The following is a 14,120-nucleotide window of genomic DNA, read 5'->3' on the forward strand; positions in this document are numbered from 1 at the left end:
TTCCTTCAGGCAAACTAGTCACTAAACCCCATTAGAAAGAGTACAACAGCGATATGGAGACATCCCCCAAAACCACATACTGGATTTAGAACATTCTGTGATGAAGCGTTTATCTAATCACGGGCTTTCTTTCCATTGCATACATGACTTTACATTTCTACAATGCAATGTTGAAACAGCCTCCAGGTTTTGCAAAGGAGATTGATGTCCATTCTACAAAAATATTAAGTTACAGTACATCACACTGAATAATTTTAGTCTGTACATTTTCCCCCCTCCCATCATAGATGACACGCATCAGTTTGTACAAGTTAGAAAAAAGCCCGTCTGGTTGCTTACATCTGGATTAATAGTCAACAGAATCAACCAGAAGTAGTGGGGTGGGTAAAGTTTGAGAAAGTATCAATACAGTGGGATATTAATTGTGGTTAACAATAGTCAATTCTTCACAAAGTGATACAAAAGAAATCATTTTAGAATTTTGACTGAAAAGATCTAGCTGAGGAGGTTCTGGCAAACAGTTGACCAACTGATCCAAAAGTTTAAGGCTGACTTGACTTAAGCTGCAGCCCACCCAAAAACACTGGCAGCAATGGCGCAGTTCAAAGCTCTTCAAATGCACAGCTTCCGTGATAACACGTATGTTAATTAATTCCTTCAATTAGTTAATCCTCTAGACAGTTTTCTTTTTGTTTTGCATGCATCTGGTTCCACTTTCATTAAGGGCATCTCTTCCTTGGTCAATCATCTGCTTTGCTTTTCAATTTGTTTTTATGATTTTTTTTTTTTTTTTTGGTATGTTTTATTTGTTAAGCTGTCAGTACCTCCAACACTTGGAAAATGAACTCTAGCTGCAGTTTTGCTTACAGCAGAGAATCAGAGCTCTATGGACAATGCAAAATGAAATGAAACAAGTATCAGAAACAGTTTATAAAAATGGCACATTTATTGCTACAGAACGGTCATGTACATGACTTCATCGAATAACTACAGATGGGAAAACAGGTAATGGCCTAGACCAAGCTGGGTTTGTTTTTGTCTTGAAGGAACTCCAGCACACAACCTGTTTGGACACTTCTACAAATCAGAAATACACCAAAAACATGAAAAAATCGAGGCACTCAGCCACACATTGAAAACAAGGTGTAACTGTTTATCTTTTTTTTTTTTTTGAAGTGTTTTCCCTTTTTTTCTTTTTTTAACAATTTTTTTTTTCGTTTTTAATGCTGCAGCTATGTGTACAGTCGCAAAAATTTTCCCCGCTGCGACCTACAACTAAAAAAAAAACAAAAACAAAAAACAAACAAAAAAAGCTACCATACAGTTTCATCTCAGTAACACATGGTAAAATAACATCTTTTAAATAGTAAAATAAAGTAACAAACTTTTACTCATAATGATTCCAAAAATCTACAAAGAAGAAATATTCAGAATCTGACAATTTTTTTTTTGTAATATTCATGGTATAAAAGGATTGCTCCTGCGAAAAATAAGCCAAATATATTTTTTATTTTTAAATTTAGTTTTTTTTTTTTCCTACTCGGGTGTACTACGGTCTATTTTATAGCAAAAAGAGCACTAGACAAACAAAGCTTTATAACAAAAAGCCAGGCACTGATACATGGTAAGTCTCTGCTTTTTTTTTTTTTTTTTTCTTATCTTCACTTAATTGCATCACAAGTAACAAGAATGAAAAAGGCCACAGTTCATATATTTTCACCATTACATATGTCTATAATACTTGAAATGAGTATGGCAGAACCAGCACTGCACAAAGATGAGTCCACTTCAAGTCCCATGAGAAAGAGCATGTCTCTAAAGAAAAACAAACAGAACCAAAGCAAATAAAGAGAGGCCTAGAGGCCTTGGTGCCCCATTGTGTTGGAATTCCTCATATTCCATCTTGACTTTTTTTTGTTTCCAGTCAGCCAGCAGACTAAATTTTTGTGCTTGTTTATGCTGAAATGGTTTCATTCCTGACTCAAGTTCACTTTTGGACACAGATCATATTCTGCCTGTTGGATCCAAGACGAAAATCCTCTTAACCCCAAGTCTTGGTTCAACACCCTCCCCACCCCCACCCCCCCCAATCCCTCATCAAAATAAAGATCACAAATTAAAAAAAAAAAAAATCAAGAAATAGGAAAAAAAAGCAAAAAACAAAAAAAGGAATCGGAAGACTGAATCAGAACCAGTTGCGTTACTGGGTGGACTGACCGTTGTATAAACATTAGTGTTCCTTGCAGCTACACAGAAGACAAATGGGAAAAATGTCTAGATGAACAGATCCCTAGTCTGCATATTCATAAATTACTTGAATGTGGAGGTGGATCAACCGTTCCAAGTTGCTTTTAAAGTCCAACTCTCTTAAACAGATCCCCAGCCTAAGTTTCATCATATACATAGTATAGTATGGACCCTTAGGAAATGGCTGTATAGTACTTTGATCCTAACTGTCTTCTGCTACATTTCATCCGAAAATCCAGCGCAGAATACCAATATCTTACCTGGGTTTGATAATCACAAAACAAGAAAAAAACACACTAAAAAGGCCACATTCCCTTTCATCTTTTTTTTTTTTTCTTTTTAATGGGGATACAACCCAATGTATACGGATGGCCGCGGATGTTTCTCCACCAAGCAAAAAGTAGTGAGCAGCATTGATGGCCGTTTGAAAAGCTTTCCACGTATTTCCAAAGGGAATTCCACAATAGAGGTATTACGTGACTGATTAATGAATGGGTCAAAGCTGGTGAACAGTAAATTGCAGCTTTTACTCTGTTTGAGTGAGAAGAAAACATAAAGCACCAATTTAAAAAACAACCCAAGAACTACAATTTAATTTTTTTTTTTGCTTTGTTTACAGATTTGAAAATCTTTAAATCAGCTCTATGAAAGCACCTTGATGATACATGTATCAAAAAGTGCCAATCTTAAAATGTACATCAATGCAGGGAGTGTTTCCAGTTCCCTAAAGAGTAAACACCGTATTTTCTTCTATACACTTATCCTGAATGTGATCAGAAGATACCTGCTTCCTATATAATATTGTTCCTAGGGATACCCGCCTTGATAAGAGTATACAAAATGAGTGCAGAATGTACCACTAAAAGGAAATCTTCAACATACTGAGGGTACAAGTACACACAGCTTCCATTATTCAGGAGGAGGGGAAGAGTATACAATACTGTCTTCCATGCCCTTCTCTGAGCCCCTTTGTTCGTCCATTTTCACAGGGAAGCCTCAAAATAACGTTTCATGAAGTCTGATTCCTGCTATTCTAAGGTTTTAATCCACCTCCACATTTTAGGAACTTATCAACAAATCAAAGTATTTCCGTCTTATCACTACTGAACATATTTACAGTTCTCAACACACACACAGCTAATCAAAATGTTTATGGGTTTGTAAAAGATGACCACGTGGTAACTACCTTATTTGTTCTTACATTTTCAGAAATGAACATAAAATTCAGATTCTTGTAGCTCACTATTTCATTTCAATGAGACGGTTTTTAAACCACACCGTTTTTTTTTTTTTTAAAGAGAAACAAAAACCAATACAATGTATTAAAACACATAATAACAAGAGTCTACATGTAAAAATATAACTTTTACATACACAATTTCAAAATAATGATACGGTTGCCATTTGTTGCATAAAATTTACAAATGTATTTCATCTATATAACTGGCAAAACAGGAGAACAGATGGAACATTTAGACCATTTCGATGGGTTTATGGCATTGACTCAGTGCTGATAGGTGGAAAAACTACTTGAACAAGGGATTTTTTTTTCTTAATACATGCCAAGATTGTGTGGCTGTAAAAATAGAAACGAGTTAGAGACAAAAGGATGCTGACAAATACTTAACTAGGAGCACTGTTTCTTTACTGCACTATACACCAAAGTCAATCATTATAAAGATTCACAATGGAAGTTGGTTCAATTGTGCCCAGACGTCAAAGCTAGCTATCTGACGAGTTGCTGTGCCATAGCTTGATCTATGTTTCTATCAAATATGTTAAGTATAAACTTCATTCATACTGGCCAGAGAAATATACTGCACTACCCCTCCTCAAGAAAGTGCAACTTAATGCTTTAGGACTTATAAGGCTTGATATAATGCTGCATGATGATTGAATATTGGCATTTTTTTTTTCCAGACAAAGGAGGAGGCAGTTAAGTCATTCTACATCTTAGTAAACCCATTCTGAAAAAAAAAAAAATCAAGAAAGCAACAAAATCAATCAGCTCTGTCACACTACTTGCAATTTTCTCATTGGATGGTTGTTGAACTTTACTTGTTTTTTTTGTTTTTGTTTTTTTCCAAAAATCTGACCATGTATTCAGAAACACCTCACTGCACACTACTTCGGCTACACATGTAGGTAACACTTTAATCATTTTGTTAAATCACAGCCACTTTGATTATGTTATGTTTCCGATGATATAAACATTGGAAGGCACGGTGGTAACATTGTAGCATTCTAACCTTGTACCTCTGAAAATCCCCGAAGAGGGCCACAAATAGCAACATTCCAATTCAGACAAACTCTTTGCCATGTCTTGGTAATGCTGCTTGGTAATATCTACACATGATGTGACTTTTAAGTCCTGTGTTCCCAAAAGACTGAAGAAACAATTTTCTACTTATTTATGAATGAAAAGCAACATCAGGGTCAGCATTTCATCCTGTACTACCCGCTCCGGAAGCAGAGCTGGCACTACAGGTTACGAGAACAAACCAGGGAGAGGGACAGAAATCAGACCCAAAAAAAACAAAACCAAAAAAAAACACCTCCGTATTTACAGTAAAATCTTTCTCTTAAAAAAGTTAATCAGTACTATTTTTTTACAGGAGAAAAAAGTCTGAAACAAATGAACAAAAGCTTACCATAGTCACTAAATTTTTAATATATATTTATATATATATTTATATATATATTTGTCATAGGTCTATAAGATCCATCTGTTCCTCCTACCCTAAGGAATGGCTAATGTCATCACTTCGCTGTCATCAGGATATTTGCTGGTTTTGTTACGAGGGCAGCCGGGCTTCCCTTATTCGATATCCGGTCATTATAAACACTAGCTGACTTGAATACCAACAAAAACGGTCATGTCGTTTTCTTCAGAAGTACACTTTTTCATTATTGCAAGTTTACAATTTTTTTTTTAAATTAAATATTTTTTTTTCAGACTTACAAATTAATTATATACTTTTTTTTTTTCCAAAAGAAGTTTAGGCACAAATGCATTGTTCCACAGTGTGGAAAGATTGCCATTCAGTCTCTGGGCTGCGTCTCAGCCTGCACACACTGCACGTTCTGAATGATATGTTAAAGAGAGTCAACCCCTAAGTTGCACGTGTTTTTTCTTTTTTTTTGTTTTTCGGTTTTTTGATCATTGGGAATGCTGAAACCTCTTGCGTCTGCGATTCATAACTACTCAGACTTGTCTTATATTACAAAAAAAGGGGTTAAGGAGAAGTGTTTATGTGGGTTTAAGATAATACAGCTGTTATGGAAGTGGTCTCTCGTATTAATGAAGCAATGTGGCAACTTGGACCTGAGAGAGAAGAGAGAAAGATGAATTAGTATGTTTGTAACAGAGAAGGGACGCTTTCATTTTTAAACCCCCCCGCCCCCCCAAGGCAGGCAAAAACAATGTGTGCATTTGGGTCAGATACGACTTTCAGGGCTGATGCCTGGGCGCGCGACATGGACGCCTTCAGAAACGCTGAAAACACACTTGCCCTTTCACATCTGTCCCATGTGATTGGACGCGTCTCCCATGCCGGGGTGGGGGCCCGCCAAGGACAGCGGGGGCGGCTCTGAGGAGACCTTCTCTTCTTCCCTTCTCTTCAGACACGCGGCTTTCGGGTTCAGGTTCCTTTCTGTGGAAGAGAAGAGCATGGAGGATTTGGGTCTCACCCAGGGCTTCTGGTGTGGGGCAGTCATGCTATGTTTCTGTGGGTCTGCTCATCCCCTCAGGTTCTACCTTGCAGAACAAGAGCCCCGAGCGGGAAAATGCACACTGCTGCAATTCATTAGCTCAGGGCGAGTCAACCTCCATCTATCTGCCTGGGGAAGCTGTGTGGGCGCCTTACAGTCTAAGAAAGTTGGTAAAGCAAATATTTGCTGTTTAGTCGCCAGGTCACATTCCCCTCTTTTCCAACCCCCTGGACTGCAGCCCGCCAGGCTCCTCTGTCCATGGGATGCTCCACACAAGGAGACTGGTGTGGGTTGCCATGTCCCCCTCCAGGGGATCTTCCCAACCCAGGGATCAAACCCACATCTCCTGCCTTGGCAGGCGGAGTCTTTACCCCTGGGCTACCTGGGAAGCCCCAAGCAAAGACGCTGAGCTCGGATTACTGAGAGGACCTAGGGAAACGTCTGTCCCAGCTGTAAGAAAATTCCTGGGACGTCATTACAGGGGAAAGGGGAGCTGCCTTGTAGGCTTCCGTGTGACTAAAACACGGAAACGGCCCTGTGATGTTGAGGGGTGCCTTGGTCTCGACTCTTGGGCTCCACCCTGACCTCTGCGAGGAAGCCGGCCGCCCGCCCTGACCTCGGACTTGCTGCTCCAGGCTGAGGATGACGGCCACGGCCTGGTGGAGGATCAGGAGCTTGGTCTGGGGCTTGTCGCTCTTGAGGTGCAGCTGCACCATGCGGCCCAGCTCCTTGAACGCCTCGTTGATGTCGCGCACGCGCAGGCGCTCGCGGGCGTTGTTCGCCATCCGCCGCTCCTTCTCCCGCTCCGCCTTCTGCTCGGGCGTCAGGTCCTCGTCGTCGTTATTGCTGCGGACACAGGGGAAGACGCGGCATTTTCTAATGGGGGGGCGGAAAGGGACGGTTTCTAAATTCCCTCCGATTTCTTCCCGAGCTGTCGGGGAGCTTTTCCATCTCAAGCTCTTGTCCCTGGTGGAGTTTTCCCTCTGCCAGGGCTTGGCATTGCTTTAGGTGGTTATGACAGTCCCCGTGAGACATTCACAGTCTCGCAGACATAAAACCCAAACCCAACAGGAGAGGTTCAAACTGGGGCCCCAAGTGCACCGTATGGATAGAAGGGAGCAAAAAAAGGGAGAACAAGGCTCTTGTCCATAAAGCCATGTGCAGCAAAGCAGTGCGCGGTCAACTCCGGCTCAAGGACCGCAATCTAGAAAGTGCTGTAGACTGAAACTGTGTTGTTTTTTTTTTTAACTTTCATACTGTGACATGTGAACCTAAGAAAAACAAGGGATTGAAAAGCGATGTGGATACTTCAAAATTAAGACAATGCAGCTCAAACAGGATTAAGAAGGTCATACATTCAAGACAATGGGAGTGAACAGGAGGGCCTGTTGTCTGCTAACCACTTGGAAGGCTTGGTCAGGCCACTTAACTCTATCCAAGTCTCACTTTCTCTATGTATTAAATACAGCAAAGTTAGAAAAACATCATCTCCATAACCTTTAATATTATGGATGTTTATGGTTACCAGACAGGCTGGGGAAACCTGAGTTTCAGGCAAACCCAACCCAACCCAACTCAAACTTACTGGTTATCAATGACCACAACCTCATTGTGAGACAAAAATGAAGCCAGAAAGCTGATCTCTGATTGTGAGAACCGAAATGATTCCCTCCAAGGCATGGTTGGAGCCAGCAGTCTGGAAAGAAAAGGTGACTTCTACTTCTGGGTGAGATCCTGATAAATTAGAAACTCTTGAATGGGAGACAGATAGGATGATGATGAGCTACCAGGAAAGCCTGTCATATCAGGAAGATTTCATGGCATCAAGGTTTCTAACTGTTTCTGGGCAATCACTTAAAAAAGAAAGGCATGGGAGATGTCTCAGAAAGACAGAACAGAGCAAGGAACTCCAAGTGGGACAGTCTGAATTAACATGAACAAGAACCTTTTTTGAGTATGAGAGACATAAAAAATGAAGTATACTTCACTCAAAAGCAACAGTCTCCATTATAAGGAGCAAAACGGCAGTGACCATCTGTAAGGATGTCAACCTAGAGATCTGAGCACTGACCCCAAGGGCCAGCCAAGTGAGCCTCAACCTTAAAGTTCCATGAATCTGAAAGGCTCACAGGATAAAGATGTGAATCACCACCTTTCAGAACAGGAGGAACATGTGGGAAGCCATCTACTCACTTCAATGTACACTTAAGGAGTACTGGCTTAAAATCTATGCGTCCAGGACCTCCCTGGTGGTCCGGTGGTCCAGACTCTGCGCTTCCACTGCTGAGGCCGTGGGTTCCATCCCTGGTCAGGAAACTAAGATCCCACGTGCTGCTCAGAGGAGCCAAAACATTTTTTTTTTTAAGTTAAAAAAAATTTAAAACATGAATAGCTCCAAATCTTCCACTGTGAAGAATCTCTGTGTAACTTCCACATTGCAGTGAGGATGCACCATGGCAGAGAAGACCCAGTCAGGCAGAAATGGAGTGTATTCTTGGGCTGCAGCACACGCTGCCCATAAAGATGACGTACGCAAGTGAGCCAAGAGCACTTGCAAGGGAGGCAGACACCAAAGAAAGATGCTTTAAGACTTGGCTCGTCTGCCCGTAGGTTAAACTCCCTTCCAGATGGGACTGTCTGCCTTGGATGTGTGCTGGTGAATGCACAACTGAACTGAACCCATCAGAAAGCTCTCTCTTTCTCTGCCATCTGATTCTCTTCCTCACTTCCTCTGCCGGCCCGTCTCTCTCCCATCCATGACCTCTGCCAATGCCAAGGAATTGAAGCTGACTATGAATTCACGCCCACAGCCCACCTCAAAAGTAAGATGTAACAAGCAAAATGAGAACAGAGTCGAGTTTATGCTGGTCCTGTCCTGAAGGTAAAAATTTGGGTGATGTTTTCACATTACAAACGTGCCACACTTTTTCCAAAGTGGGGCTGAAAATGGGAAATTGTTTTCCAAGTGTATTCAGGCCAATAATGAACGAGAATGGGTTATCCACTTATAAGTTGTTTATGCAAACAAAACTACCTAGATTTGGAAAGCCTTGCCAAAGAACAGTTTTGGAGTCCCAAGTGAACGTCAAGAGAGTGACCTTTAAAATAAGAAGGTTCTTCAACAGCAAGTTTAAATGCTGAATTGAGACTTCAAAGGATCAATTGATAATGCATGTGTTATGGCCACTAGTTGAGTTACCAAGAGTTGACTGAATTAACAGAGAAATTGCTAAAGATGTCAAAGGCCCTCCTTGGAACGTCTTATCATTCCAAGGCAAGAGTCCGGAAATGGCCAAGGGCCAGGAAACCACAGCGATGGTGGAAAGGTGTAAGCTTGAAGCTTCCAGAATTTTCAAAACCGTGGTAGAACTTAGTAACAAAACATATCTCATAACTACAAAGGCACTATGAAAAGATGGCATGTTCTTAATTCCTAAAGGAGCCTCGGCATAACCTTGATAACAGTAGCCTCTAAAAGGGAGGTATCGGGGCTTCTCTAGGGGTCCAGTGGCTAAGACTCCATGCTCCCAACGCAGGGGCCCTGAATCTGATCCCTGGTCAGGGAACTGGATCCTAAAGGCCCACACTAAGACCCAGGGTGGCCAAACAAATGTTTTTTTATAAAGGGAGGTACTGTCGTAGCACAGCGCATTAAATTTCCAAATAAAAACTATCCAAGAACACTGAGGCAAAGAACGTGGGTGTCACAATGTTCAAAAGAGTCCATCTGCTTATCAGATTACAGTTCAAGGAGACAGATTCTAATTTAAAGATATTGGGGACCTGAGAAGACTGATCAGAAGCTATTTTCCTGCAACTGAATTTTCTGTAGAAAGGAGGAGCCAAGAAAAAAAAATAGCAACATAGGTCCTGCTCTTATACATATATAAATATATTAACACGTGTAGACTCAGGCTGGGAAATCGGTACTTTCTCACTTTCAAGGTAAGAAAAAAGTTACAACTGCACATACATCAATTGAGCTTTCAATAGCAACAGGATCTCTTTTTAGAAGTATTTTCGGAAGAACATTTCCAACCAAATTTGTAGAATAAGCAGTCTTACAAATCGACTGCTTGCATTTGAGTTGGTGATAAATTGTTTTTTGCCGTTTTGTGTCATTTTCAGCATTGGGTCCAAATTCATAAATGTAAAGGCAGTTTCGGCTTTCCTAGAGTACAGGTATCTCAAACGATACATTCGTGCCTCTAGAAGAAGCCTCTCCATTTTCGTTTTTAGCTGCAGATTTACCTTCCAGGAAAAAACTGAATAGTTTCTTCCTGTTCTGTTCACTTCATCAAAGTCCAATAAAGGAATTAAATGAAGCGACAGTATTATATACTGTTACCTAGATCTTGACCTAGTAATGGATTTGATATCCTTCTTGTCGTCATCTAATTTCTTGTCCTCGGAAGATTTCGTGTCTTGCAGGTTTTCGTCACCCTCGTCGTCGGATTTGATCTCAGAGCTGCCGGAGGAGACACTCTGGCCCTGCAAGCCTGGTGGCATGCCTGCAGACAAAAAAAAAAAGAGAGAGACCAGGTGACACACCCACCAAAGCCTCGAGGCGCAGACGCACGCACCCCAAGCTGCAGGGCTGCAGGCTGTTCATTTCAGACCGCCCAACTGTGTGATCTGTCACTTTCCTCATCATCTTTGGTGAAGTTTCAAAAATGCACCTGCAGAAACAAGTTATCCCTGCATTGGCTCTGAGGTTAAATTCTATTTTGCAATCTTTTGGAGTAGATGGTAATTTCACTGTCTACAAAACATCAACTTAATTGCAATGAAAATCATAATCATGAAAATCACACACCTCAATGTTCTGATTAAGAACCCAAGTAAATATCAGCTATTATATTGAGTTTCTTCCATATGCAATGGTTTAATAGAAAAATGTCCTTAAAATATAATTCCCAGGGAGTACGCTAAATACGTCCAGTCAAGACTTCAATAGATACCCTAATGATATTCTGAAATTAGGCTTCTCTTATCCTCGAGGAGTAATCAGTGTTTAAAAATGGTACATATGGAAAGCAGCTCAATGAAGACATTTCTAGCTCTTCTACTGCTCAACTTTCTAAGATCACAATATATTTTAAAACGTGGCCCAAATGCAATCATCTATTTCTAAGGTAGAAAGAAGCATGTCTATTCAGTATTTCCTTCCATCTGTAATCTATGGGGTCCAGAATCTTGTCCCTCAAAATCTGATCAGGGGACCAGGAGTATGCTTATCCCCTAGAAGCCCATTAGAAATGCAGAACCCCAGACTAACTGAATCAGAATCAGCATTTTAACAACATCCTCAGGTCATGCTTGCACACAATAAGAAGGGTTGACCTAAGACAAAGAAAACCCAAAGGCTCTTTAAAAGAAAGGGCCATCAAAGTCTGACTATTCGGATAAAAATGGGCAGGCATGCCCACATACAGTTAACACTCAGATTCTTATAATGCTTAATACTTGGACAGATGCTTACACATATTCATTCTTTTGGCACCGTTAGCACGTTTTATTCTCAGTGTGAGGACAACGAGGTATTACAAAAGCATCTCTTGGTCATAGGGCCAGCCAGTTGCAGAGGGACCTGGGACCCAGGTCTTGCTCCTGTGGCCCAGCCACCTGGGGTCTTGGAAAGCCGAAAGGAGTCAGGGGTATGGTGCAGTCAGGACAGGGCCAGATGACTCATCTGACAGAGTCCCATTTTTGAAATGTACCTACATTTCCTTCCATCTTAAGCAACAAAAACCCATTTCCTTCCTTCCTCTTCATTTGGAAACATCACTGTCAGGCTACAACTAACCACATTAAAGGATCTGGATGAGAGCAATGTGGAAATAGCTAAAATCACATTTCCTCTCATCAGTATCTGGTCTCATCCCCTGCTGCAAACAGGAGCAGGGTTTCAGAGGACGCTGGAGGAAAACAGTTACCGAAGAAACACAATTAGCCATCGACATTCGAAAGCCTTTCCCATTTCCTTACCATCTTGTTACCGAAACAGCTTCGTGGTTATTGGCCAGTGCTTCCTGGGGGATGAATGCCAAGGAGGCACCGCAGGCACACGGGGGCTACTGTTTCAGGGAGATGAGACGGGCCCCCTGAGACAGACCTACCTCTGTAAGGGTCCTGGGGTGGGTTCAGATCAGGGGAGGTTGCCGACTGGACAGGTAGCTGCGGCACCGGCACCTGGTTCGGAACGAGAGAGTGGCTGCCTCGCAGGGCCACGCCGTCTTCACGATGGGCCCCGACCTGAAAGAGCCAGAGGGACCGCGGAGGTAAGTGGGCATCAGAGGTGCGACCGCAGGACCCCAAGGAAGGAAGACCAGCCTTTGAAAACAAGACTCCCCAGTGCCTTTCACTAGAGGGCGCTGAAGGACCACACATGCAGCTAGAGTCCTCGGCGGAAGAAAAAAAACACTTAACGCTCAGTAAGATGCCGTGCTGTACATCCAGTGACAAATATGGCAGAGGAGCTCAGGCAGGTAAAACGTCAAATGGTCTCCCAGGGTGCTGCGGTGGAGCGTACTGATTCGTACCCATCTGCCTTCTATCATGTCCGCCAACAGATCTGACAATTATCTTAATGCCCATATGCTTAATTGTGGGCTTCTCAATTCCCCCATTGCTATCGGAAATCCTACAGGAATTTCAATTTGGCATTCGACTTTCATTTCAGGGGATAAGATTCTCAGGCCTGCCATGTTTTTCTTTTTTTTTTTTTTCCATAATGCCAGCTAAGCCTCTGACAGCGGAAGCTACGGCAGTATGGGACATAGCCCCTGCTTGGTACAAATATAATAAAGTGTCACCTGGCTTTCCAAAACTGGCAGCCCGTTCCAAATTAATGTTTACTGTATTTCATCAGCCGCTGAGCTCCAAATCCAAAGGGGGACCGTTTCTGCCAATGCCACCATACCGGAAAATGTACCAATAAAGGTTTTATTAAACACACCAGTAATGCCATCATTGCCATGCAAAGATGTTTGGACATTTTTCCATTTTTTTTTTTAACTGTTCTGATCCTAGATAGACACCATATTGTAAACACTCTCGATGACTCCAAGAATAAAATTATAGAGTACAGCATGATGACTTGGTCTGGAAAAAAAAAATACTGCTGAATTTTTTATTAACTACTACTACCTACTCTGGGGTCCAGAGATGTTGAACCTATGGCATTGAGACAGCAGTAGCTGACTTTTATAGTGAACGCCTTCAAGTAAGACCACTGAGCATGTGGAAACCAAGAGGAGTGTGAGTCAAGTTTCACCGGCATTCCACGTAGTTACCGGTTAGTGTACTGTCAGGTGAACAGTGACGCAGGACTGTGGGTCTAACACTAAAGGTATCTCTCCACGAATTTACGCTGCTACGAATCAAAGACTGCACATCTTCCCCCAATCCACAACTGAAAACCACAAAGCAAAATCTTCCCTCTTGCTACCCAGTGTTTTAAAAGAGTATTTCCGCAAAATGCAACAACAGTAAGAATCTGAACTGCAACAATAAAATGCACAGAACCAGATGAAGCACGTGCTATCTCAAGACAGCCTAGTATGAAGTGCCACCTTTACAGACTCCAAAACAATGCAGAAGATAATAATACAGGGGGCAGGGGGAGGACCATATAAATCATACCAACTGCTGAGATTCAAAATACAGCAAGAAGAAAACCGTTATACAGAGAATGCATAAACAACAAGGTCCTACTGTATAGCACAGGAAAATACATTCAATGTCCTGTGATAAACCATGATGGAAAAGAACATGCAAAGGAATGTATATACATATGTATACATTGGACAGAGAAATTAACACAACACTGTAAGCCAACACCACATTTTTATAATTTTTTAAATTTGAAAATAATTTTTTTTTTAAGTTAAAACAAATTACAGCCAGAAGAGCACAGGATTTAAGGACTCAGGCGCACCGGGAAGTTTAGACGCATGTTGCAGCTGAGAGATCTGGGGAGTTTCCTGCTGTCTGTCCTCTGGGTGCCTGTGTCCCTCCCCAGAGCAGTCTGGAAGGTGGTTAGTTCCTATTGATATGTGGGTGCTTCAAGTATATTAAGAACCTGATTTTCTTCCAAGACAGCTACTCCATCTCCTCCACAAGTTGGCCTCCTTGGACATTGCAGCCACTGGTCCTGGATT

At 41.7% G+C, this 14,120-nt stretch overlaps 1 protein-coding gene across 18 annotated transcripts in view; it reads right to left on the reverse strand.

Moving 5' to 3' along the window:
- Positions 1-927: 927 nt before the first annotated feature.
- The window catches only part of TCF4 (transcription factor 4), a 385,533-nt gene continuing 372,340 nt past the window's right edge, over positions 928-14,120 (reverse strand). For 13 of the 18 annotated variants that reach the window (XM_019986612.2, XM_019986602.2, XM_019986606.2 and 10 more), the window contains 5 exons: positions 12,078-12,213; positions 10,307-10,469; positions 6,575-6,804; positions 5,760-5,900; positions 928-5,572 (listed from right to left, as the gene is read on the reverse strand). In XM_019986612.2, the coding sequence (XP_019842171.1) occupies positions 5,764-5,900; positions 6,575-6,804; positions 10,307-10,469; positions 12,078-12,213 (666 nt within the window). In that variant the 3' untranslated portion in view covers positions 928-5,572; positions 5,760-5,763. The remainder of the gene's footprint in view (positions 5,573-5,759; positions 5,901-6,574; positions 6,805-10,306; positions 10,470-12,077; positions 12,214-14,120) is intronic. The other 5 variants (XM_070778568.1, XM_070778569.1, XM_070778567.1 and 2 more) reach the window with 1 other exon arrangement.

The sequence above is a fragment of the Bos indicus genome, chromosome 24 (genome assembly GCF_029378745.1).
Source record: "Bos indicus isolate NIAB-ARS_2022 breed Sahiwal x Tharparkar chromosome 24, NIAB-ARS_B.indTharparkar_mat_pri_1.0, whole genome shotgun sequence".
Classification (NCBI taxonomy): domain Eukaryota; kingdom Metazoa; phylum Chordata; class Mammalia; order Artiodactyla; family Bovidae; genus Bos; species Bos indicus.